Source organism: Bombyx mandarina, chromosome 09 (assembly GCF_030267445.1).
Source record: "Bombyx mandarina strain Sakado chromosome 09, ASM3026744v2".
Taxonomy (NCBI): domain Eukaryota; kingdom Metazoa; phylum Arthropoda; class Insecta; order Lepidoptera; family Bombycidae; genus Bombyx; species Bombyx mandarina.
In genome coordinates this window covers 12,169,524-12,195,956 of record NC_143216.1, presented here as the reverse complement: position 1 = coordinate 12,195,956, position 26,433 = coordinate 12,169,524, and the positions used below count along the sequence as shown (strand labels likewise).

The 26,433-nt window shown below is 38.1% G+C and overlaps 1 protein-coding gene across 1 annotated transcript in view; it reads left to right on the top strand.

Moving 5' to 3' along the window:
- The first annotated feature begins 54 nt into the window (after positions 1–54).
- tok (tolloid-like protein 1 tolkin) overlaps positions 55–26,433 on the top strand; it is a 128,370-nt gene continuing 101,991 nt past the window's right edge. The window contains exons 1-2 of the mRNA XM_028177309.2: positions 55–187; positions 15,900–16,159. Of these exons, the coding sequence (XP_028033110.2) occupies positions 15,967–16,159 (193 nt within the window). The 5' untranslated portion in view covers positions 55–187; positions 15,900–15,966. The remainder of the gene's footprint in view (positions 188–15,899; positions 16,160–26,433) is intronic.

Sequence of the window (26,433 nt, the reverse complement as noted above, 5' to 3'; positions counted from 1 at the left end):
AACGCTTTTCTACTCGTCAATACCCAAGAGTCCTGATTGCAATCGTTTTCGCTCAGTGCTCCAAGGGAACTCATCGTAACTGACCGTGTCACTTATTTTTATACGTCACAAAACTGCATATTCGTGTTGTTTTTAATAAAAAATCACTGTGTTTATCGGGGTGCCTTCCAAATAAATATAAAATTAGGTGAGTTTTTTTGTTTATTAATGGGGAATAACATATTATGAGGTTATAAAATTATTAGTCACTTTTGTTTTTTTTTTATGATTAGTGATCAAGACTATTTAATGATGAGTTTTTTTAGACTTGTATTATACAGAAATTTATTATTTCGTCAATTTTTTTTTCTATACTAGAAAATAAATTGAACCTGACCTTAAAATTAAAACAATTATTTATTTATTTAAATTTTTATTATTTATTTCTATCGATTAAATAACTAAATCGAAGCGGTGTTGTATTATTTATCATTTCTTTGTGTTGCGTATTTGTTCGTTGAAGAATCACGCAATAAATACTTCTGAGCCGATTTAAATAAAATAATCTGTATTTAAGAGCAATTATTTAATCGAAGAATTGGTTTATATATTATCTTGCAACGACTCGTCATCACAAATAAGTATGGACGAATTTAAGGCATTTACATCAACCAAATAAATAGATAAAATCTTCGTAGGAGATATTACTTGATGCAATTTCCTATTGCGTAATTAATATTATCAATTAGTACTATAATATACGCCACAAAAGAATGGGACTTATTTGAAGCATTTTTTTTTGTTAAATCGAATTATTCTGAGATAGAGCTTCCAATCCGGCTGGTGTTAAGGGGTTAATAGATATCGACTCAATTCCAAGCAATTTTTTTTTTTTAAATTACGGAAAATATTCGTAAGTAATTACATTTTTATTACAACAGTCTATGGTATGGTGGTTTTACTTTGTGTTATTTTTCATTGCTTAGATGGATGGACGAGCTCACGCCCCACCTGGAGTTAAATGGCAACCAGAGCCTATAGACATCTACAACGTAAATGCCGCCACCCACTTTGAGTCATGGGTTCTAAAGTGACACTTTTTACTGTGCAACAGCTGCCCCACCCTTCAAACCGAAACGCATTGCTGCTTCAAGTCAAGAATAGGCAGGGTGGTGATACCTACTTGTGTGGACTCACAAGACGTCCTACCACCAGTAAATTTTAACAGATCTATATCGACCCATGAAATTTCTTCACGGCAGAAATAGGCAAATAGTATCCTCGATACACCAGACGGACCGCAAGGTCGTTCACTCATCAAAGCAATGAACGGTTCATACACCAATATTTAAGGTTGAAAACTCCAACGAAAAGCACACTTGTGCAAACAAACCGCTTAAGTCCCCGAATTTAATTTTAAACAAGCACGAGCTTTTAAAGGCTGAAGCGAGAGTTAATTGTGATTAATTTACACCCGGAGATGCGAAAATTGTTCATAATATGCTAATGAACGTAGTCTGTGGTACCGGATGCGGTGGTGGCGTTTCTGTTTGCCATTTTCTATAAAAAAAAGAAGCTAGGAATTTAGGGTGCCAGTTTATTGTTAGCTCTCTCACTTAAGGAGGCGGGGGGCGTGGGGCGCGTGAGTGACGTACAAGCCCGCCGCCGCCGAGGGGGGCCAGGAAGGCGGATCTCGCTCAAGCCGTCTCAAAGTGTTTCGGGTCCCCCTCACATCTCGGTCGGTGCAACCTGCTTTGCACGCGTTTTACGCAAGAGCATCCAGGTGATGGAAGGCCGGCTATCCTCGACCCACGCTGGTTTCACCCCGCGGGGTATTCCGTAGGATAACCCACTCTAACCGGCGCTACTAGGCGTGCTTCAGATAGCCTGCCGACCGAGAGGACTGTTTTTTTTTTTTTTTTTTTTCCTTCCTAAGCTGATAACCTTGAGAGGCTATGTCAGCGTAACCCTAACTTTAGTAGGTGAGCTCACGGGGCTCAACCTGACGATGTTGCTAACACGAACCCTAGCAAGAGCCGTGCTTCGCAGAATCTACCACCGGATCGGAAACGCGACCCACTGAGAAGATCCGGCGAGAAACTCAGTGGGCTGTGTCTGGGAGTTAGTTTACTCGTCGAGCCCTTCGTCGCAAGCGACGGGTTCGACGAGAACGGTGACCGGTGCTTGAATTACCTAAAAGCACCGTTAGTGGATCGGGAGGATCCGAGATGACGTGTTTTGGGCGACGTCGACTGCTTTCCATTCTGTCCGCAGGATCGGGAATGTAGCTACCGGCGGCCACGATGAGAGGGTTCTCGTGTCGTGCCGCTTTATCGAAGTGGCGCATGGACGCCGACTGCAGATACTTACTGATGGACTCTAAGTCCAGGTCGTCATGGAGGTCGACGTTCCTGACGAACCACGGGGCTCCGACGGCTATCCTGCAAAAACGGGATTGAATTGAATTGAAATGATTTTAAGTGTATGCGGGCCGCGTGAGCGTACACTACACTTGCCTAGGTCATGACGGGGCGTATGCAAGTTTTGTAGAGTGTCACCTTATTTCTAAGGGACATTTTACTTCGCCTACATATTATCGGGTAAAAACGTCCTAGAATGAAGGCGGCACGGTCGCGTACCGTCTTAATGTGGGGGCGGAATGTCATCCTACTGTCGAGGGTGACGCCTAAGTATTTGACCTTCGGGGCCCACGGTATGGGCTGGTCGAACATCGTGATCGGGCGAACGGCGGGGGCGGGGGTATTGACGCGCCTAGTCGGGAGGGGGATGCTCAGCGTGGTGTTCGGAGGGCGACCCCTTTTGAAGAGCACTGCTGTGCTTTTCGTGGGGTTGATGTCGATGAGAGGACTGGTAGTCGTGGCGCTCACTTGTGTAGTGGTCACTATCCCCCCTTTGCCTTTTTGTGAGTTTTGACTCATGCGAGGTTCGGACGCGGGTTGTTGAGCGACAGGAGGTTTTAGTCAGTTCAACTCCGACATGCCCCGCCCCCATCCTCAGTGGAGGGCGGAAGACCGGTGGTTCCCTCTAGACAAAAAAAAGCTCTCTCGATTATTGTTAATATGGATCTCGTATAACAACGTCGATGCCATTAACTTTGAGACATTATTTCAAAATGTCAGTGGCAGGATAATTATGCGGTCTCTCAGACATTAATAATAATTAGGGAAGCTCATAATTTTTGGTTCGCTTAGAAGGCAAGCGCTCCGTGGGCAGAACACCAGCCAGATGGTCAGGTCAGGTACACAAAAAAGGAGTAGCGTAAATTTATACATGTTACTAATGTTTGATTTTTATAATGTATAATTGCGATCGAAAACTTTTAGAATCAGCCGGTGTGCTTAGTGTGAGTTTTTTAACGTTCTCGATAGCGTAAAAGTTAAATTTATATGCAGTTGGTATATTTTTTTAATGAAGCACATGTAATACTATAATTTTTTTAATGAAATACGTTCTTAAGAAATGTTCTCGATTGACTTCCACGGTGAAGGAATAACATCGTGTAATAAAAATCAAACCCGCAAAATTATAATTTGCGTAATCACTGGTGGTAGGACCTCTTGGGAGTCCGCACGGGTAGGTACCACTACCCCGCCTATTTACGTTGTAGATGTCTATGGGCTAGAGTAACCACTTAACACCAGGTTGGCTGTGAGCACATCCAGCCATCTAAACAACAAATAAAAAAATAATAAAAAGTGCTCGGGCAGCTCTTAGGAAATGCCAACCCTTCTTGCTGAGCATTTGCTGCACAAATCCTGGTGAAACTGGAAAAGCGTAAGGGCCACCAATAATCCTTCCTTCCTGAAAAAAAAGTACAGACATAATCAATGTCCATTTCTAAGAACTAGATGTAGTCGCATGTAGTAGCAGTAGTCGAAATTCGACTATAATTAATTGGAATTGTAAGTTCGTACACTATTATGATTGTATTTTATACTTCTATAATCACAAATTTCGCCAAGACTACACTATAAAAAACAAAGACAAACAATATTTAATCTATTCTCAATTTGACAACAGACGTCAAGAACAAAAGTTTGACAATAAATAGTATGCATGCGTGTGTGCGTCAAATACATGGTATGTAGTGTGTGTAATGTTTTCTTTATTGATTTAATGTATCTTTTATGCATTATTTAAAAAAAATATTAGCATTGTGCACTTCTTGTCTATATTCTCTATAAGTGTGGAAAATTTCATACTCCTCCGTCCGCGCAATTTTCATAAAAACGGATACAAAGTTTTTGCTTCACGTATTAATATATAGATGGAAATTGGTTACCTCTTTATTGATATTATGCCAAAATCTTTTGTTCTAAATCCAATTTAAATGTTTCAATTACAAAAACAACAATTCTTAACAGCTCACAGCATCTACGAAGATAAATTGTTATTTGTGTATTCTCAGTCGACGCCCCAGCGACAAGTAATATTCGTAGTAATTCACGTGTAGCGTAAATTTAACTGTCACGTATTAAATATTCTGCTCGCGCGCTGATGTGAGCATGCATTAATTTATCGCGAGTTCAATGAATTACGGGGGACGCAGATATTCTTGATTTAACCACTCAATCAGAACTTAATTGGCTAAGTGTGAATCTGTTGACGAAGGATGTGATCATTATGATTTTTTTATTGATTAGATGGGCGGACGGATGGGCGGAACTTTTGAATAAAATAAACTTAAAACAAACAAAAGGAATCCGTCCGACGGGGGACACATCAAAGGAAAAACAAAATGGTTATTTTTATTTATTTCCGAGCATTTTCATATTTATCTACCTGTTAAACTTCTCTGGACTTCCACAAATCATTCAAGACCAAAATTAGCCAAATCGGTCCAGCCGTTCTCGAGTTTTAGCGAGACTAACGAACAGCAATTCATTTATATATAGATGAGACGATTTGAGCCCCGTGAACTCATCTACACGCTAGGGTGAAGCTAAAATAGCCTCTTAAGGCTATGAGCATAGGTAGGAGAAAAAAAGCTATGAGAGATTGTTAGAGCTTCGAAACCACAAACCTCAGTTTTGATCTTTTCTAAGTGCCATTTCATTTTGCAATCTTCAGGTCGTTTATAAAGTTTAAAAATCTCTGCACCCGACACATAAATTGGCCGTTGAATTAAATTGATTTTAAAAAAAAAATCTATTTATAATTTAGCTTTCGAAAAACGGATATTAAAAAATCGAAAGAACTCATTAATTCTCCACGAATTGTATCTTGCAAAATAAAACGTTTTCTGAGAGATTAACATGAAGGACTTCTTTGAAAAGCTTTGAAGTTATTGAACGAATCGAAATAAATATTGTATGTATTTTATTAATTAAAAACGTGGATTATGTTTAGCCGAGATATTGGTATCATTTTAATTGCGTGATAAGAATAAAAAAACGTGTGAATGACGTGTGACGTGTGGAGTGTGTGAATGACGATATGAGAGAGAGAGAGGAGTGAGTGTTGAGATGACGGCTGATAGAAGAGAATAGAAGAGAAAAATTAGCTGTGCCGACCCCACCTTGTGGGATGAGGTGGAGAAAAAGAAGAAGATAAGAATAAAAAACGTGCATTCAAAGCTGTTATTAGATTTCTTCTTTTTTTCCGTTTCTATTTAACCCCTTCAGGGCGAATTTTGAAAGTACAAAAAAACAAGAACTTTAAAGAAAACAATTCAAGGAGTAAAAAAATCACAAAAATAGTGAATATTCACCGTTCTAATTCAATAGGACGTCTAAAAGCAAACTATTAAGAATACTAACGCTAATTAAATAAAAATAGCTATTACATAATATAATGCCTATGCTGATTGCTAGGCGGAAAATCTCGGGTTCCTATAATTCCTATAAAGGGAATCCAAGGGTCACATGACTGTGTTGGTTTTGTCCCTAATTAATCAATATTTTATAATTTTTATTGTTGCTTAGATAGGTGATCGAGTTGACAACTCACCTTGAAGTTGAATGGTTATCAGAGCCCATAGACCTGCCTTGAGACGTGAGGTCTAATTCTCAGTTTTATAGTACAAAGACTGTTCCAACCTTCAACCATAAACGCACCTAACCATGCGCACTCACAAGACGCCCCATCAGCAATTGCGAAAATTATAATTTAGACGGTGTATTTCTTCATCGTTGTAGTTATTCGTGAGCATGGGTTAAGTTTTTTTATATTTTTTTATTGCTTCGGTGGGTGAATGAGCTCACTGCCCACCTGATGTTAAGTGGTTACCGGAACCCATAGACACCTACGTCGTAAATGCCGCCACCTGCCTTGAGACATAAGTTCTAGCTCTCAGTTTTATCAGTACAACGGCTGACCTACCCTTCAAACCGAAACGCATTATTGCTTCACGGTAGGAATAGGCAGGGTGGTGGTACCCAACCGCGCGGACTCACAAGAGGTCCTACCACCAGTGATTACGCAAGTTCTCGGTACATAGCCCCTTAGGTCACCGGTGACATCATAACGTAAATGCCATTGTATAAATCAAAGTATTTTTTTCCCGCAAACAGGACAAACCAGACAAAGAAAGACAACAATATTATTATTGGCATGTTACTGCTATTATCACAGCCGATAACTGTGACCGATGCTCTCAGAACATTAAATTCGAAAACGACTTAACGTCCTCATAGTTTTGAAGCTATTATCTCCGTTATTGCTATTAGGCTAAAGCGTGAATTCGGTGCATGTATTGTTTGGACTTACGAGACGCTTCTCAGGGTAAAGGTCAAAGAACGTTGTCTGATTAGACATTCTCGATTGCATTAGTTAGAACATAATGTAATGTTTTCACCGTTTTGTGTGAACGATTATTTTGCTATTCGAGTTCTATTAGTGAATAGCATGATATATAATATTTGATAAACTTGTAACTATACTGAGACCTTAGAACTCATATCTCAAGGTGGATAGCGGCGCTTGCGTTGTAGATGTCAATGGGCTCCAGTAACCACTTAACACCAGGTGGGCGGGAGCTCGTCCAACCATCTATGAAATAAATGATTTTATTGTAAAAAGCGTGGGATGTTTTTCAGGATATTATCAAAATAACCTTTCTACTCATATCTGTTCATAAAATATTTATAACTACTGATACCACGCTTTTTTTTACAATAAAATCATTTTTCTTTCACTATTTTTAATTCAAATTTGTTAAAATTGATTTTCTATTTTTTAGTTCAATTTTCTATAAAAGCGTATTTTGTTATTTTTTTTAAACTATCTATTTATTTATTTTTTAATTTGTTCAAAGATCCCGTTACAAACATACATACGTCTGAAGCCAATAAAAGCGTATTAAAAAAAGGCACAATGAAACACAACTTCTCTGTATTTCATTGATAGATTGATTATGTGGTATAGGTGTTGGTGTACCAAGAGAATTGGAGATAGCTGGAATAGCTAGAGGGGGCAAATATTTAGTTATTGATTATACCTTACAGAGCTTTTCATAAGTGTTTATGTGTTTAAAAAATTAATTATTTTTTAAATCATAGTCGTTCTAATGAACCCACTAATATTTTTAGGGAGTGATTGCTTGTAATGCTCTTCGATTTTACACTAATCATTACCATTATAATACATTAATAAATCAACAATATCTTTTGTAAATGTTTCCATTTGCTTTACGAACTAAGCTACGATTTATTCTTTCGTGATTATCATTTTAGTTTGAAACAATATTTATTTAAGACTAGCTGACCCGGCAGACTTCGTATAAATAAAAGACCTAAAATTTTGTATAAAATAAACTTAAAACAAACCAAAGGAATCCGTCTGACGGGGGACACATCAAAGGATAAACAAAACTGTTATTTTGATATTTAATTCCGAGCATTTTCATATTTATCTACCTTTTAAACCTTCTCTGGACTTCCACAAATAATTCAAGACCAAAATTAACCAAATCGGTCCAGCCGTTCTCTAGTTTTAGCGAGACTAACGAACAGCAATTAATTTTTATATATAAGAAGATATATTGAATACTGAAATTTTAGTGTTTTCGTATACAACAGTGTTAACTTTTTAATTTTTTATTTTTATTAATTAGTTGCGTGGACGATCTTACAGCTCACCTGGTTTTAAGTTGTTACTGGGGCCCATAGATATCTACAACGTAAATGCCACTACTCACCTTGAAATAAGTATACTTACAACGGCTGCCCCACCCTTCGAACCGAAACTCATTACTACTTCACGTCAGAAATAGGCAGTGTGGTGGTACCTACCCATGCGGACTCACAAGATGTCCTACCACCAGTTTTTCTTTCGTAGACATAATTAGAACTAATTTTACAGTTTAATCTTGTCATTATTATCGTCTTTATACTATTTCCGATGCTTCACATATCTTCACGATAGGCTAATCCTGTACAATTGAATATTGCGCTAACTACAGTATGCTTACAGTTTTAGTGGTCACCATAGACTAAGATGTTTGTCTGTAGATTTGAATATTACGCTAACTACGGTCTATTTACTGTTGTTGCTTGTTGCTATTCACTGTTCATTAGTTCGCGAATCTAGTCAACGATTAGTTTTTAATAAACATTACTATGTTATCGTAATTTCAGGTTTTGTGTAGCTCATCTGTGTCGGCGTAAAATAAAACCATCTCTCCGTGGGTGTCGTAAAAAGCGACTAAGGATTCATTGGGGAGTGGTTAGCAGATTTATTAGATTTATTGGCGGCATGTCGTGTTGTAGGTATCACTGTATTTACCTTACTCGAAGCAACACGGTCATGCGTTTCGTCTTAAAGAGTGGGACAACATGACCCCTGAAATTGACATGTTGATGTCATAGCTCAATATGAGGAGCGGCAACCATGTTATGGTGACTCAGGGCCCCGGTAATCACTTAATGCTTTTTATTTATTTATTTTGATTGCTTAGATGGGTGGACGAGCTCACAGCCCACCTGGTGTTAAGTGGTTACTGGAGCCCATAGACCTCTACAACGTAAACGCCACCCACCTTGAGATATAAGTTCTAAGGTCTCAGTATAGTCACAACGGCTGTCCCACCCTTCAAACCGAAACGCATTACTGCTTCACGGCAGAAATAGGCCGGATGGTGGTATACTATCTACCCGTGCGGACTCACAAGAGGTCCTACCACCAGTAAAAAACGCGACGTGGTCCCTGACATTGCTCCCACGTCAACGCAATAAAAAAAGAATTAAGCTTTAATAGTATACTTATTAGGTGAGCGGGAGATAAAACATTGCAATTTGGTCAGTTTACTACACTTTTATTTGTCTTCAAGTTTTAACTACCGCTACATCTGTGTCGTTTTTCAACGTTTTGCGAGTCAACTTAAAGAACGTTCGAGATAAATTTGATATAATTTCATCACAAAACTACCCATTAAGTCATTTAAGTTACAATGTAGACGAAATGAACATGATATCGTTTGAATTAAAACAAACTTGTCGACAATGAATTTGTATCGGACGTATAAAGTTTACGATGCAGCAAATTAGGAGTGTTTGCTCGTCGGCGTTTAAACTATTAATGACTGTAGATTATAATGCTAATTAATAACGATTAAGGATAACAGAATTAAGCTATCGAATGAACAATGAATTTTAAATCGCATCTAATGTTGTTATAGACACCCATCATAGGGCCTCCATTAAACTCAATAAAATTCGAGGAACATTAACGACCATTAACGTAATTATAATAGGTTTTGAGCAATCAGACACGAATTACAAAATAATAATTAAGCAAGAAGGTGTAATTGATTGCGCGGGAATTTCGAAAAATCAGTGCCTGTTTCATATTATATCAATGAATGTGATTAGATTTCTGAATAACTGACTTTACAAGGATGATATTATTGTCGTAAATATTTTGTCACAGGACATGTTCGTTATCAATCGACCGTGACCTTTCGTTTTATCACCAGAGTTCACGACCTCAACAACAGATAAATTTTGTACGTCTGTGTGACAAAATTCTAAGAAACGTTCCAAACTTATGTCCCGATGTCGGAAAGAGAGAGATATGTATCGCTTTACACTGTAGGGGACGTTAGTAGAAAGATCTTCCGCAAAACAATCCAAATGTTGTTATGTTGTTATGGAGAGTAATAAGAGTGTTCTATGAAGGTTTATCTTGAAAATATTGTGAGCACGGTCTGATCTGAGCTTTTTTTTATTGCTTAGATGGGTGGACGAGCTCACAGCCCACCTGGTGTGAAGTGTTTACTGGAGCCCATATGCATCTACAACGTAAGATGCGCCACCCACCTTGAGATATAAGTTCTAAAGACTCAGTATAGTTACAACGGCTGCCCCATCCTTTAAACCGAAACGCATTACTGCTTTTCGGCAGAAATAGGCGAGGTGGAGATACCTACCCGTGCGGACTCACAAGAGGTCCTACCACCAGTAAAAAATCTCTCATGGAATACGATGGACTGTGGAAAAGTGTTGGACTGGATGGGAGCATTGGACTGTAATGGAACATTGGACTGTAGAGGACCGATGCGGCATTGAGGGATGGTCAGCTGCGATGCTGACTTGCTTTAGGGAGGCTGTTGTTTGGTGCTTGTGAGCTGCAAGAGTCCACGAGCTGTAGTTTTCAAAATTAGTTAGGCGATGATGACCTTAGTGCCCAAGCCGCAATTTTTACGTCGTTTGTATAATCTTCCATCAGCGCATCTCAATCCTCAGTAGACGGACAATTCTAATGTATTCATTTACTTATAATGTAAGTTTAAATGAAATGCTGTCTTTGTTATGAAATTGTCGTTAGCGCGATTCAGGGTATTGTCGGAATTCTTTTCTTTTCTATGATTATAGAGCGAAAGAGAGACAATATACTGTATTGAACACTAAAGCATAATTTTCATTAAATATATGTATTTATATATCTGCAAGGGGGAAGCAGACAAAATTTTGATCAAATCAAAATGGTGGCAACTCGGATTTAAGCTCTTTTGATGGAAAACAAATTCAACATAATTGCATTAGCGTTTTGCGGGTAGTTTGTACATAAAAAACAGAGAATTTAAATTGTCTAATGACGTCTCGTTTTGAAATTTATGCTTATAGCAAACAAAATAAAATTCTGTGACAACATACATTTTAATGTTATTTACACATTTAATCTAACATTGTAAGGCCGAGTCTGCACAACACTTAAGACAAATTCCTCTACCCGTGATTAATGCTCCGCAGGCTGGTGCATTTTGGAGCCAACACCCCGAAAAACCGCGAAGCCCAACTAAAACAGAGAGAAACTTGCTGAGGAATTACAAAGCGTTTACTCCAACTAATCTTAGGTTAACTCGACCAAAGTTTGGGCCAAGTTGTTGCCAACTAGTTTTACGGCGGCCCGCTAATCGTCATATCAAAGATCTAACTCATGTTCCGGGTAAAACTGTTTGTTTACATAATTACACAATAGAACGCTAACTTAAAAAAAATGCATTCACCGAATATTACGTTCTTGTTAGCATTGTACACACGAACAGCTACGATGAAGGATTATGTTCCCCTACCTTTTCCCTGATAGCCCAAAGGGATCCACTAAGGATGAAGGAATGCTAACTTACGCTAAAATAAAAACAGCTTTCTTTGCATCGTAAATGACAAGCCTATTCTGAGTGATGTGTACCAACAATCGAATAAGCCGGCACCCACGTCAAATCTCCCGCGAAGCACTCATCACTTTTGAAGTGCAGCAGAGTAAGATTGCCCTTGTTGTAATAATTTTAATACTTCAATCAAATGATCCAAAGGTAGCATGTTTATGAATATTATACAGTCATTTCAATAGTTCTTTTGCATTACTTACAAACCAGAAAATCGCAGAATGTGCAATTACAGAGACGTGTATATAAGATAAGAATACATTACTATATAGGTATTCAAAATGTTAATAAAAAATAAAATATTATATTGAAAGTATTGAATATCTAATTAGTTAAAGTGATATTTTATTAAAAGGAAACTATACTTTAATTATGAGTTATAGTTGCCCCTCTAGGCAAACGAGCATACGACCCGATATAGGTGAGTGGTTACCGTCTCTCACGGATGTCAGCAATGCCAAGAGTAATGCCAAGCGGCTGCCTACCGCTAAATACTTTCTGCGACTCTCGTTTGAAGAAGAACATCTATACTAATATTATAAAGAGGAAAGATTTGTTTGTTTGTTTGTTTCGAATAGGCTCCGAAACTACTGGACCGATTTGAAAAATTCTTTTTCCATTAGAAGCCGATATTGTCCCTGATGAACATAGGCTACTTTTTTTTTTTTTTTTTTTTGTTTCATGTGTGTTTTAATGTTTCCGAAGCGAAGCGAGGGCGGGTCGCTAGTGTCATAATAATACTTTACCGAAATACCGTGAAGGGGAGTTAATTCAAAAGTCGGATGGTACGTGGCAGTAACGATCTGTGGAAAGGCACTATGGATGAAGACAGTGGTTCCAAGTAGTATGGACGATCATAGCTCCGGTGGCGGGCGGTGCGATGGTAGAAACAAGATGATGGGATGATCTCAAACAATTCAGCAGAGCATAAAGCTACTATTTCCTCTGACTATATTTATTTATTTATTCTTCTAGACTTCTATTCTTATACTGGCTTGATAAACCAAGGCCTATGATTCATAAGTGGTTTGATGTCAGAGAGATCAAAGTTAGACTAAAACATCGATAGCTATTGTGCCGACAAATTTATCTAAAAACATGCGGACTATTATTTAATGTTTCTCATGTAACTATTCTTTGAGACCTTAGAACTTATCAACACTCAAGGTGGGTGGCGCATTTATTTGGTAGATGTCTATGGGCTCCAGTACTCACTTAACACCAGGTGGGCCGTGAGCTCGTCCACCCATACAAGCAATAAAAAAAACCTTTGGATATCTTTTATATATTACCGACAGCGCTTCCAAAAACGAATTAAATCACTTTCTTGACATCAAAGTTTGGGGCGATGCCGGCAAACTTGTAGCTAAAATTTCATACATCAAGTCGAGCCTAGAGATGATTAATATTCGTTCCACAATAAAGTGGAGTGAGCATTTTAAAGCTTCGGGCGGTCGCTTCTAAGCGCTTACAAAGTTTGAGTGAAAGGAAAATTAGTCGGATCCTTGTTGCGCTCGATTTAACATTCGCCGAGTCTGATACTTTAACGAAAAGTTTCTTTCGATGTACTTAATACATTTGGTTTTTATTTTCTTCGAAATTTATAATGCAAGTGTTTTGTTTTTACATTTTCCTAAAGCTGGCAGACGAGATATTACTGGTTTTTGTAATTAATCATCACTCAATCAATATTCATTACCAAAATGTTATCAATACTTATCAACTACCATGAGTGAACATTTAAAGCCCTTAAAACATTACAGTACGTGTGTAATTATTTATAAAAAAACTAATTGGCCCAGCAAATGTTGTTTTGCCCTTATAAATTATTTCTAGGAAAGATAAATAACCTAAATACCGACTGCATCGCCATCTGCCGGGCTGGTTTGTAAATCTAAGCCATTCTCAAATCCACTTGAACGTACACAGAAAATTTCATTAAAATCGGCCCAGCCGTTTAGGAGGAGTTCAGTGACAAACACACGCACAGAAGAAATATATATACCTAGTCAGGTCATAAATTCTGTCACATGTTTAATGTAAAATAATTGAAACAAGTTTATTCATTATGTAATCATTCATATACCAAAATGAACTTAATAAAACATAGATTCTTATGACACTAAAGTTTATTCAAAATGACCTCCGTGATTTTGAATACAGGCCTTCAATCTGCGCGGCCAGTCGTCTATCGCAGCACGAACGAGGTCCATGTCAATATCGGAGGCTGCCTTAATCAAGGATGTCTTGAGTGACTCCAAATTGGGATGAGGCTTTGAGCACGCCTTTTCCTCCAAGTGTTGCCATATCTTGTAATCTAACGTATTCAAATCTGGACTGGAGGAGGGCCAGTCTTCGTGCCGGATGAAGTCGATTTCACGCGCCGCCATCCAGTCTTGTGTGCTCTTCGCTCTATGAGCTGGCGCCGAATCTTGTTGGAATACCCAGTGCCTGTTATTGAACATGGTATGAGAAACAGGTTCCACAAGGTTCGTCAGGACTGTATTTTGATACACAACTGCATTCGTTTTTACACCTTTCTCACAAAAATGTACCTCTGTTAAGCCCCAATAAGAAACTCCCAACCATACCATGAGCGAGGATGGAAAATGACCTCGTTGGACACGCGGTATACGGGTGCTCGGTTCTTCACTACTGTGTGCGTACACCTTATCATTTTGTTTGTTGTAGCTCTCTTCTACGGTAAAAAATTTTTCATCCGAAAAAAGAATATCCCGATATTTTTTTCCCGCGTACCGCTTCAACAAAGCGCGGCATCTCTTCAGTCTCAGGTCCATTAGACGAGCATTCAAACGATGTCCTGTTTTTCTTCGATATGCCCGAAGCCCTAAGTCTTCATTTAACACCCTTTTCACCGTGGTTCTGCTTAACCCCATCTGAAGGGCCAACAGTTTCTGCTTACGTTTGGGATTTCTTTGAATTCGCGCCTTCACAGCTTTTATCACTGCTGGAGTCCTAACAGACCGAGGGCGACCACTTCTTGACCTGTCATCTACACTAGAGTCTTCATTGTATCGTTTGATGGTACGATAAACGAATCTTTTGGTTATATTCAAATTTTTCCGTATGTTAAAAATTTGAATTGGCGCGTAACCGCAACGATGCAACGCAATAACTGCAACACGGTCTTCTTTAAGCGTCCACTGCATATTTAAAAATGAGTAAAATTCTAAATGTATACTATTTTTATTTTCATGAACAATTCGAAATTCGGGTTCAATAAACTTTTTTGTGGCCAGCATTCTAAAAGAAAAGTTTTTACTGTGTGACAATACTTATGACCTGACTAGTTATAAGGACCAGCTGTTGGGTATGCAGCATGTCACACGTGTCAAGAAAGCGAGTGACGTCAACCCGGGTTGGACCGGTTTATTAATCTTACAAGATTTCTTGAAATCCTATAAGACGCCGGATGCCCGTCTCGTGGCTATTATTCGTGTCGATCTGAAGCAGTCAATGTAGGGTCCTGAGGTGTACGATATCGTACAAGCTCACTCGAAATTAAACTCAAAACTTCGCTACTGATCACCTACCGACCCTCGACCGACTTATAAAAATTATAAAATTGCAATCCAGAAAACACAAAAATTATTTACGAATTCAAAGAGAGAAATAGCAATGTTATAAAATTATTTTAGAAATTATGTTGTACTGTTTGTAAAGAGTAAACACAACGGACGAGCAAATACAGAAGTTTAGGAGTTCCGCCCTTAGGTCTGTAGCGGATGCCGCTAGAGAAATATCTTATTCGGTCAAAAACGTTAACGGCTTTTTTTTTTTGCTTAGATTGGTTAACGAGCTCACAGGCCACCTGGTGTTAAGTGGTTACTGAAGCCCATAGACATCTACAATGTAAATGCGCCACCCACCTTGAGATATAAGTTCCAAGGTCTCAAGTATAGTTACAGCGGCCGCTCCACCCTGCAAACCGAAACGCATTACTGCTTTACGGCAGCAATAGGTAGGGTGATGATACCTATCCGCACGGACTCACAAGAGGTCCTACCACCATCAAAAATTGAAATGTTTTTAACGAAATGAATGTTTCTGTCATTCAGCTAGTTTTAAAATATGTATACATATTTCAATGCTACATGCATGTAGGAAGTTAATTTGAATGATGATTTTTTTCGAATTTCCTAATAGTTGAAAATTTTTACTGTATATGTTTATTCGTACAAAATAAACATTACGTTAATTCAAATACATAATCATTTAAATCAATCATAGACCCAGAAAAAAAAAAATTAACCTATATTTGTGTTTGTTACAGATAAACTCTCCGAGCTTCGCACAATGTTAAAGTGTTCGTAGTATAGTAAAATATAAACTACTTAAATATGACTGCAAATTGTATACGTGTAGTGCCGGCGACGGCTGCCGTTGTTATGGCTTTAATTGTTTACGCAACGCTACAAGTAGCCTCGGTGGAGGGGAGGAACGAACCGCACAAGTTTACCGTGGACGAGTTATTGTCTGCGCATTTTGAATACAAAGAATCAGGAGACATCGGAATGGACCCTTGTAAAGCCGGTGAGTGAATTTTAATCTTTTTTGAGAGCATCGAAATGCAAGTGAAGCGTTCAAGTGGATACAATAAAATCGTTCAGAGGAAAAGATAAGTTCTAAAACGGCAAATGTTATAAACTTGATACACGTTATAAAAGTCTTGGTATTTTTTTTATACGTTTTGTTTAATAACCGGTTCTTGTATTTCATGTCCTCATTTCGCGTTGTCAAGATTTTATGTCTTGATAGCAACCCGCCCTCGCTTCGCTTCGGAAACATTAAAACACACATGAAACAAAAAAAAAAAAAAATTTTTTAAAAAGTAGCCTATGTTCATCTGGGACAATGTCGGCTTCTAATGGAAAAATAATTTTTCAAATCGGTCCAGTAGTTTCGGAGCCTATTCGAAACAAACAAACAAACAAATCTTTCCTCTTTATAATATTAAAATAAAATATTAATAAAGTATAGATAACAAAAAAAAAACAGTATTGCTATTATGCTATTTATATCATAAAAAAACATTTATTGTTAAGGCCATATGTTAAGGTTGATTTTTTCCCCAACCCATTCGTTGGTAGCCTAAAAGGCTATTCTAGCTATGCCTGAATAGGTAAGTGAGCTCACGGGCTCAATCTGAGAGAATTTGCTAACACTAGCCCTAGCAAGAGCAGTGGTTTGCAGAATCTACCACCGGATCGGAATCGCGACCCATTAAAAAAGTCCGGCGAAAACCCAGTAAATTGTGTCATGGGTTAGTTCGCTCGTCGAACTCTTCAACGCAATCGACGAGGACGGTGACCGGTGCTTGAGGGATCTTAGAGCACTAAAAGTTTAATTATGGCTATGAACTATAAAACCAAATTGTACACTTGCTTGTATTGCTTATATCAGTTTAAACTGTAATACAAAAATTAACCTTATCTCTCTATCTTTAGCCTGAAATGAAAATCTCGTTTAGTAAATATTATACAATTCCTCAATTTTCATTTTAATCATATTGTGCGTAAAATTCATACTGATGTGTGGGATGTAAAAAAAAAAACATGCGGAAATTCTGTTGTAAATTGCGTAATACTGTTTTAAAGCCGTATTACTTTGCTTTCTTTATCGTTACTGAAAATGGGAGGGGACTTATCATCTCAGCGTGTTTTAATAGTGAGGGCTCACGTCGGAGCGAAGCTTTTATTAAAACAAACAAATCATAAAACCGGCTTCGCATTTCGTGAACTCGATCTTGCTGTGACACGTTATAATTTTCGCTGATTACCTCACTAAAGAATTTTATACGACTTTTTGACGGGGTCTGAGGTGTGGACGCGTAGGGGTTTCAGTTTAAAAACTAGTCGAATGCGTTCGACTATGATGGCCGATCTTTGATCTGACTCTGATCCGAGCACTACCAAACTTACAATTATAGGAATACCTGCCAGCCCAATTTGAAGGTTTACTGTAAATTTCAGCGAAATCGGTCCAGCCCTTTCGAAAACTCGAGGCGAACATACACACACACACATCGAATTTTTAATGTTTACATATATAGATAACAATTCCATATTTATCTTAGTCACAAAAGTAGTAGAAGATAATTGCTATTTATATAATTCCAAAGATAATTAATTACAATTCCAGTAATCGTTCCTTTAGGTGCCCAGCCCACTGAGTTTCTAGCTGGATCTTCTCAGTGGGTCGCGTTTTCGATCCGGTGGTAAATTCTGCGAAGCGCTGCTCTTGCTAGGGCTTGCTAGCAACACCGCCGGTTTGAGCCCTGAGAGTTCACCTACACGCTAGAGTAACGCTGATATAGCCTTTCAAGGCTATCTATCAGCATAGGTAGAAAAAAAAATTGGTTCCCAATTACGGAAATACGTAAACGACAAACTTTCACGATCGCCTACCACGATGAAGGAATAACAGACGCGTAATAAAAATCAAACAAGGAAATTTTGTAAATTTCTGTGATCACTGGAGGTATGGCTTAAAACGTGCCTGCATGGATAAATACCGCTCTCTATTTTGCCGATTTGGCCACGATGAAACGATGCGTCGTGTGTTTCTAATTGGCATTTAAGACACAAATTGAAAATCGTTTCTTATGTATTCAGTGCGCCCTTCTTCTATATCGTTCCCTCCCTGCTGAGGATCGCGACCACATGTGATGTTTCTCCACAGTGTTCGATAATGGGTGGTATGGACCGCATGGTACTACAGTCTATCACTAAGTGCTTCTCTTACTAGATCTGACCATCTATCTGGCTTGTATTCTGCCCACGGCGCGCTTTCCCTCTGTCTAGTGTGGTCTACTACTACTAAAATCTTTATCTTGAATTTAGGCTATTAAAATAAATATTATTTAAGCATCCGCTTATAAGCGTCATATTGGGCCAGATTCGTCGCGCGCGAGAACACTGGAAGGGTTGGTTTTTATCGTCGCTCCGTTGATTTCTGTTTTAACGCTTTTTAATGGTTCCGCACGAAGCCGGCTCCAAATACCCACATTGTCCATTGGACAGTTGAAAACGGAGTTTTAAAATCGTTGTTGAACTTTTTTTGTTTTATCTATACCGGTTAAAAGCGTGTGAATGCAATGTTCGCTTTTAGGTGTGTTACGACAATTTTAGATTGAAATAAATGTAACACGGCGTTACGACCCATCTGGTATGTTTTTTTTGTGGGCTGTGGGCTGAACCTCCTACGAGGTACCCGCGCTTAGGGGGCGCGTGGGGTATGTGGGACTTGACGATCTACAAGGTGTTGGGAGCAGACCGCGGGCCCAAGGAATTTTAGGGCCCTACCGCACTAAGCGGCTCCTTATACATAGACTTTCATTCATTTGAGGAAGACAGAACTTTTTCAGCTTCAGCTTCAGTTTCGGCAGGCTGGAAACCACCAGCAACTACACAATTTTATGCAATTTTTGGATTTAATTTCATACTTCAAGGTCAATAAAGTCAACTACTGTGTGTGTTTTCTCGAATACAAATTCTTCTTTTAATTCCAAATGATCCTAGCAATATTTATGTTGATCTTTGGCTCTTAATTTTACTCGTTAAAAACGAACAAACTATGATTATTACGTAGCTAAAACATGTAAAAAGGCGAGGCGTAAGCATGAATATTCGTGCACGACCCTGAGCCAATTCACGTATCCTCGACATTTATTAATAAAAAGAAGTATCAACAGACGAAATACAAAAATATTTAATTCCACTTGTACGAACGAAGTGTTTTATAGACAAAAATGCAATTATCAATCCCAAAAACGTCGAAGCTTTGTACGTACGGAAGGGACGTAAATTAAAATCCGTCACTCAACAAACCTTTCAGTCAATAAAACAAATTCTCGTTTGGTTGGTTCCTAAAAATCGGATTCGAAACGATTTATCGGGGTGCGTTGAGTTTATATCGCGACCCAGTTTCTACTGCAGAATTCCTATGAGCTAGAACTTTTAAGGGCCTTTATGATTTGTCACGGATACCAATTTCAATTTGACGAACCCCCTAATTACAAGTAGCTGCCTCTACTCTACGTAAATGACTCCATAGTGCGCTTTGTCGTTCAGGGCAAATTAGAAGGCACTAGATCGCGTGGAAGGTTGCCCATGCGATGGACCGACCAAGTGAACTCGGCCGTTGGCGGTCGTTTGCATGAGTGTATCAGGTTCACCACAAGCCGATAGAAGTGGCGATTGCTCGTGAGGCGCATAACATCTGCCCACAGCAATGATACTGAATGACGATCACGACCGCTCTGACAAGAGTGATACGACAAAGGAGCCACTACTTTTGAGTACGCTAGGGAAACTTTACTGAGGGTAACTTTACTAGGGTAACTTTACTGAGACCCTAGAACTTATATCTCAAGGTGTGTGGCGCATTTACGTTGTAGATGTCTATGGGTTCCAGTGACCACTTAACACCAGGTGGGCTGTGAGCTCGTCCACATACATAGGCTATAAAATAAAAAAAGGCCGTTGGTACGCAGGAGGACTTTATTACTGGTGGTAGAACCTCTTGATGGTCCGCGCGGGTAGGTACCACCACCCTGCCTATTTCTGCCGTGAAGCAATGATGCGTTTCGGTTTGAAGGGTGGGGCAGCCGTTGTAACTATACTTGAGACCTTAGAATTTATATCTCAATTCTGGGTGGTGTATTTACGTTGTAGATGTCTATGGGCTCCAGTAACCACCTAACACCAGGTGGGCTGTGGAGCTCGTCTACCCAACTAAGCAATAAAAAATAAAAAGACTAAGACTTCAGTCGTCGTCGTCTTAGCCGAATTAGTTTCACAGTACCAATCAATAGCTTAATATCAATCTTATCATTGGAGATGCAAATAAAGTCATATACATTTGAATATGCAATTTCGAAAAGGGCACATCTCTGAAAATGTAAAATGTTCAGGAAATGAAAAAAAACTGATTATTTTCTAAAGCAGTGTAAAATTTCAAATATAAACATTTTGAGATACATTTTAGTTTTAATTAGCAATTGAAAATTACTGGAATTATTATATAATGGGTGTTAGGTAAGCCTCAAAACTACATGTATATGAAAAAAACGTATTTGACAAAATATGCGACATGTGCCCTTTTCGAAATTGCATATTCATTTAGTTTCCAAGTGCGCATTATCATTGATATGTATGTCGAAATTAATTCGTAGAGCCTACACTTCGTAGCAAGCACTACGTCACAACGCGCTACGAAGCCGTATTCTCGTAGCGAATGCTTGTAGCAGGCTTGATTCCGAGAAAATCTCCTGAAAATCCTTTGTGCGGTCTCTTTGATGCACGAACGTCGAAATGAAAAAGAAAACTCCCAAATAGTAAATTCGGGCTTGAAATTTGAGTGCATTTCTAGGGTTGTGAAATACGCCAATTTTAATGATCATAAATACATACTACATTGATTATACATATGTCATATATGTACTTATTAAACACAATGTCTCATTTCTTCATTGTGGAAGTCACTATAGAGCACATGTAATGTTTTATTTATATACGAGTGGACGAACTCAAGGTCGACCTGGTCTTAAATAGTTACCGGAGACCATAAACATTGACGATGTAAACATGAAACCCCATTTTGCGACATGAGTGCCAAATCCCAGTACAACGGCTGCCCCACCCTTCAAACCAGAATGTATTACTGCTTCGCGGCAGAAAAAGGCAGGGTGGTGGTACCTACCCGCGCAGACTCACAAGATACCCTAACAGTAAGTTGTGTAAGAACAGTCAACCTTTGACACAGTAATTAATATAACACATTTTATAAGACACTGTTTTAATACTATTTTTTCAATTAAACTTCCATCCTTGTTATCTTGGCCTACCACGGAAACTCCTATTGGAGCAACCGTTAATATGGTATTCTTTTTTCGACAAATCTTTGTCTAACACAATTAGCACTAACGGGGATGTACGATAGCTCAGTGTTATGATATTTTAAAGATTTAAACAATTGCGGACTTACCGCCAACTGCCCAAAGATTTCACGACTTCTTTTTCAAATGTTGAACAAACTGCGGCAACACGTAGCGCTAGTGTCGCGCTCAGTAGATTGCGCGGGTACCGGGCAAGTTGGCGGGAGATTTCAAAATGTAAACCCCAAAATCGAACAGGGGATAACAATAACGTAGATAGGTGTAGTTGGATACTGCAATTTAAACACGACTTAATCGTAACTGCTTTTATGGTTTAATCTCGCATGACGATCGTGACCGTCAGTCGTATGTGGCCACGAAAACTGTCCAATATTCGAAACCTAGGAAATAATATAGTTTTATTTTTTATTATTTTTGTTTAATACACTTCATGTAAAATTTATACTAGCGGACTTAATGCCTAAGGCATTCTCTACCAGTCGATCAAAGGTAGTGCAGAGTAAATAGTGATAGGTGCAATGAAATTTATATTAAATTACTATAAATTACATATATGACTATAAATGCGAGCTCACAGAACGTCCTACGAAGAGTGCCAAATTTTAGAATTTTATGTGATTACCGTCTACCAACAAATATATATATGTATGTTTAACCCCAATGGCAGGGTGTCGAAAAACTCGTTAACGGGTCAATGGAAGGCGTGCTGTACAATAATTAAGACTAATGTGAAACGCCCAACAAATCAAAACGGCACATACTGTTTGTGTAACATTTGTTAGGGTATGACGCAAACTTGCATGTACACACATAAATATTTGTGTCTTACGTATTAAATTAGTATTATTAGTGGGATAGACGTTACACACAGAAAAACAAGTAAAATGTAATATTTATGTCTTTTCGAAGTTTTTTTTTTAATTCTTTATTAGAGCCATACACTTATTAGGTTAAGTCGGCTACTTTGAAGCTCCAAATTTTTGGTCGTGCAGAAATATAATTGAAAAGTAATAACATCGTTAACACTGGCTAACTCTAGGGAACTTATAAACAAACTTATCATAACAGCCCTTTCGGAAGACTCAGCTCAAATCTGCGATCCCGTGGGAAACCTATAATAATATAATACCTCAATCACTGCCCCGAAATTGTGTAGGAGACTTCTTACAGCTGTCACAGGCATTTTCCCTGTCTATGCTGAATATTGCTTTAACAACGTAAATATATCAAGCTGTAAATTATTTCCACATAATCATAATAATAATAAAATCAAGAGAATTACATAAATAGGAGCGCTTAAAAATAATATGGACTTACAACCTATCAACCATTAAATGAATTTTATCACATTTTGACACTGTGCTAAAAAAATTTTTTTATCATCTATAAAATCTAGTTTTGTTCAAAGGCCAAACGGGTCCGCTTAGTGGACGTCGAATATTAATATTGAAGGCTGATGGTGGCGACGTCAAAATTAATAGCTTACAGGTTTCGCCCTTTGAGTTTCCCGTGACGACTCAATTAATTCGAAGCTATTTAGGTCCTTATTGTTACAGCGAAAAACAGTACAAAATTGAGTATAATAATTCAATATATTTTTAAAATTTTCAACTGGGTTCACTATACAATAAAAATTACACAAATAAACAAAATATAATATGTATGAGTGTTCTTTGTAGCACAATAGTGTCAAAAGCATTTCTGTCTATTTATATTTAATCTATACTAATCTATACTAATCTATAAATCTACAGTGGTTTTTATGGATGTTCTGTTATAACTACAGAACCATGGATCCGATTGATTTGAAACTTGGTATACATGTAAAAAATACATGTACTTAATGGATAGGCTAATATTTATATGAGTGTTGGACTCCCTAATAATAATGACAATAAATAATAATGTTAATTTTAAATGCGCTGCGAAACGGACGAGTACGCCTAGTCGCTTGATATAGTCAGTCGTAGGCATAGATTATACACTTAATATATTTGAGGTCGTAGATAGCCCACCCGACACGTCAGACGCCTGTGACAATATACGGAGTAAAATCGGAACTAACTTGTTTTATTTAAATATAGAGGACAGTTAACACCCTTTACTTCGGATCAGGAACCGTACATATAACATATAGTCACATAACATAATATATAATCATGCGAACGTAAGCATAAGTAATGGAAAATTCGGCGCTTTGCAATTCTTACAAAGATGTTGTATCTCATTTTAAATAATTACAGTTGAAAAATGTATCTAAATGTTAATCAGAATACACAATTACTTCTTATTTTAGCGTCGAATTCCCAAACAATTTTAGAAGCTAACTAGTTTTATTGTCAACTTTGTTTGCAAGTTAAAGCGCCATAAATCACCCTGATTTCGTTTATTTAGACTGAAACATATATCATGATTAAATTTATTTGCTCTTTGTCTGGGTGTTTACTATCTATATGTTTATATATTTAAACGTATATACGTATGTATGTCAGCCTCTGGTAGTAATAGAAAACCTAATTTGGGGCCGGATGACCATGCGTCATTGTTGCTCACTGGTGGTAGGACCTCTTGTGAGTCAGCACGGGTAGGTACCACCGCTCCGCCTATTTCTGACGTGAACCAGCAATGCGTTTCAGTTTGAAGGGTAGGGTAGCTGTTGTAACTATACCGAGACCTTAGAACTTATATCTCAAGGTGGCATACGCATTTACGTTGTAGATGTCTATGAGCTCCAGTAACCAATTTAGACCAAGTGCGCTGTGAGCTCGTCCACTCATCTAAGTAATAAAAAAAAAATTATTATTACTATATTTAGAATTTGTCTCGTTTTCTCAAGAAGAGTTAATTCACATATATGGCCAAAAAAACTACAAAATTTATATTTAATATTATATTCTACCTAAATAGTATTAAAAACGCGTCATTCGCTCAAGCTACGCATGTCTGAATCTACATCACAGCACACACTCACATCATATTTACAAGTCGACCTAAATATAAATTAGAGATCTAATGTGCGTACAATATTTTTTATAATTCCAAACACGAATTACGTTCATACGAGCGAAATGTTTGGTAATTTTTCTTCCACTCCAATGTCCTTTGTGGTGTAAAAACGTTTTTCCTCTTTTAATGCTATCAAAATTTAATTCACACGTTTGTTTGTACGCTAATGTAATGTGGAGGCTTCGTTAATTTAAAATTTGTTCACGTGAAAAGTGTTGCCTTGAAAGTTCAAAAGAGGTCAACTGATGACAGATTATTAAGTGGCTTAGATTAACCAGGGCTAGGGCTCGGCAATGCAAACTTTTTAATACGCTTTTATTAGCTTCAGACGTATGTATGTTAGTATGTAACGGAATCTTTGAGCATGATTTTGACCCTCTTCAAAACGTCGGATTAACTCGAAATTTGGTATACTTATTAAGGGCCGATGACAATTCAATATTAAAAAAATTAATTGTTAATATTGTAATTCAACTAAAAAATGAAAAATAAATAATAGTTTAAAAAAAGGACCAAAACACGCTTTTGTAGAAAATCCAACTAAAAATAGAAAATGAATTTTAATAAATTTAAATTAAAAATCATGTAAGAAAAAATGATTTTATTTAAAAAAAAAGCGTGGGGTGCATGGTATCAGTAGTTATAAATATTTAATGAACAGATATGAGTAGAAGGGTTATTTTGATAATATCCTTTGATGATTTGATTAAGAAAAAAATAAACATAAACAAACGGTAGGCAGTGACTTGTCTGTGCTCCTAGCTTTGCTGAGATCTTAGGGCGACAGTAACCACTCACCACTAGGTGAGCCGGGTACTCGTGAGCAGACGAGAGCAATAAAAAGAGCAATAAAAAAAAACTACTAGACCTCCAGCTATTTCTGTGAATAGAAATTTATATGGATACTTATATGGTGGTCGGACCTCTACTGGTGGTAGAGTCCGCACGGGTAGGTACCACTATCCTGCTTATTTCTGCCGTGAAACAGTAATGCGTTTCCGTTTCAAGGCTGGGGCAGCCGTTGTAACTATACTGGGACCTTAGAACTACTATCTCAGGGTGGGTGGCGGCATTTACGCCATAGATGTTTATGAGCTCCGGTAAACATTTAACACCAGGTGGGCTGTGAGCTCGTCCACCTATCTGTGCAATAAAATAAAAATGTTAAGTCATTCAGATCCCAACAGCCGTTTAAAATACAGTCATATTTAACTCCGAAACTTATTTATTTGTGGTCTACCTACAACCCTATTAATCTCATTGGCCACCAGCATACCGCCATCAATATTCTGTATTTATGAACTGTGTGTGGATACATGCCTTATCTCTATCAGGGGTGCGGGCGTGCATGAGTTAATAGAATTTTGAAGTGATTATCTTAATTTGATGAGAAAATCATGTCATCATATGTGTTTATATACAGTTTTTATTGCTGTTGGATGTTACTTAATCTCACGGTGCGTCTGGTGTTAAGTGATTACAAAAACCATTACTAGTTTTAACCAAATTACTGGAGTTAGGTCGTCTTGTGAGTCCTCGCGATTTGGCTGTGCCCCTAGCTTTGCTGAAGTCCATGGGCGACGGTGACCACTCACCATCAGGAGGGCCGGATGTTCGTCTGCCTAAAAGCGCAATAAAAAAAACTAGCAGACCTCTAGACCTCTACTGGTGGTAGGACCTCTTGTGAGTCCGCGCGGGTGGGTACCACCACCTTGCCTATTTCTGCCGTGAAGCAGTAATGGGCAGCCGTTGTAACTATACCTGAGACCTTAGAACATATATCTCAAGGTGAGTGGCGCATTTACATTGTGGATTTCTACGGGCTCCAGTAACCACTTAACACCAGGTGGGCTGTGAGCTCATCCGCCCATCTAAGCAATAAAAAAAAAGCGTGAAGTGATTG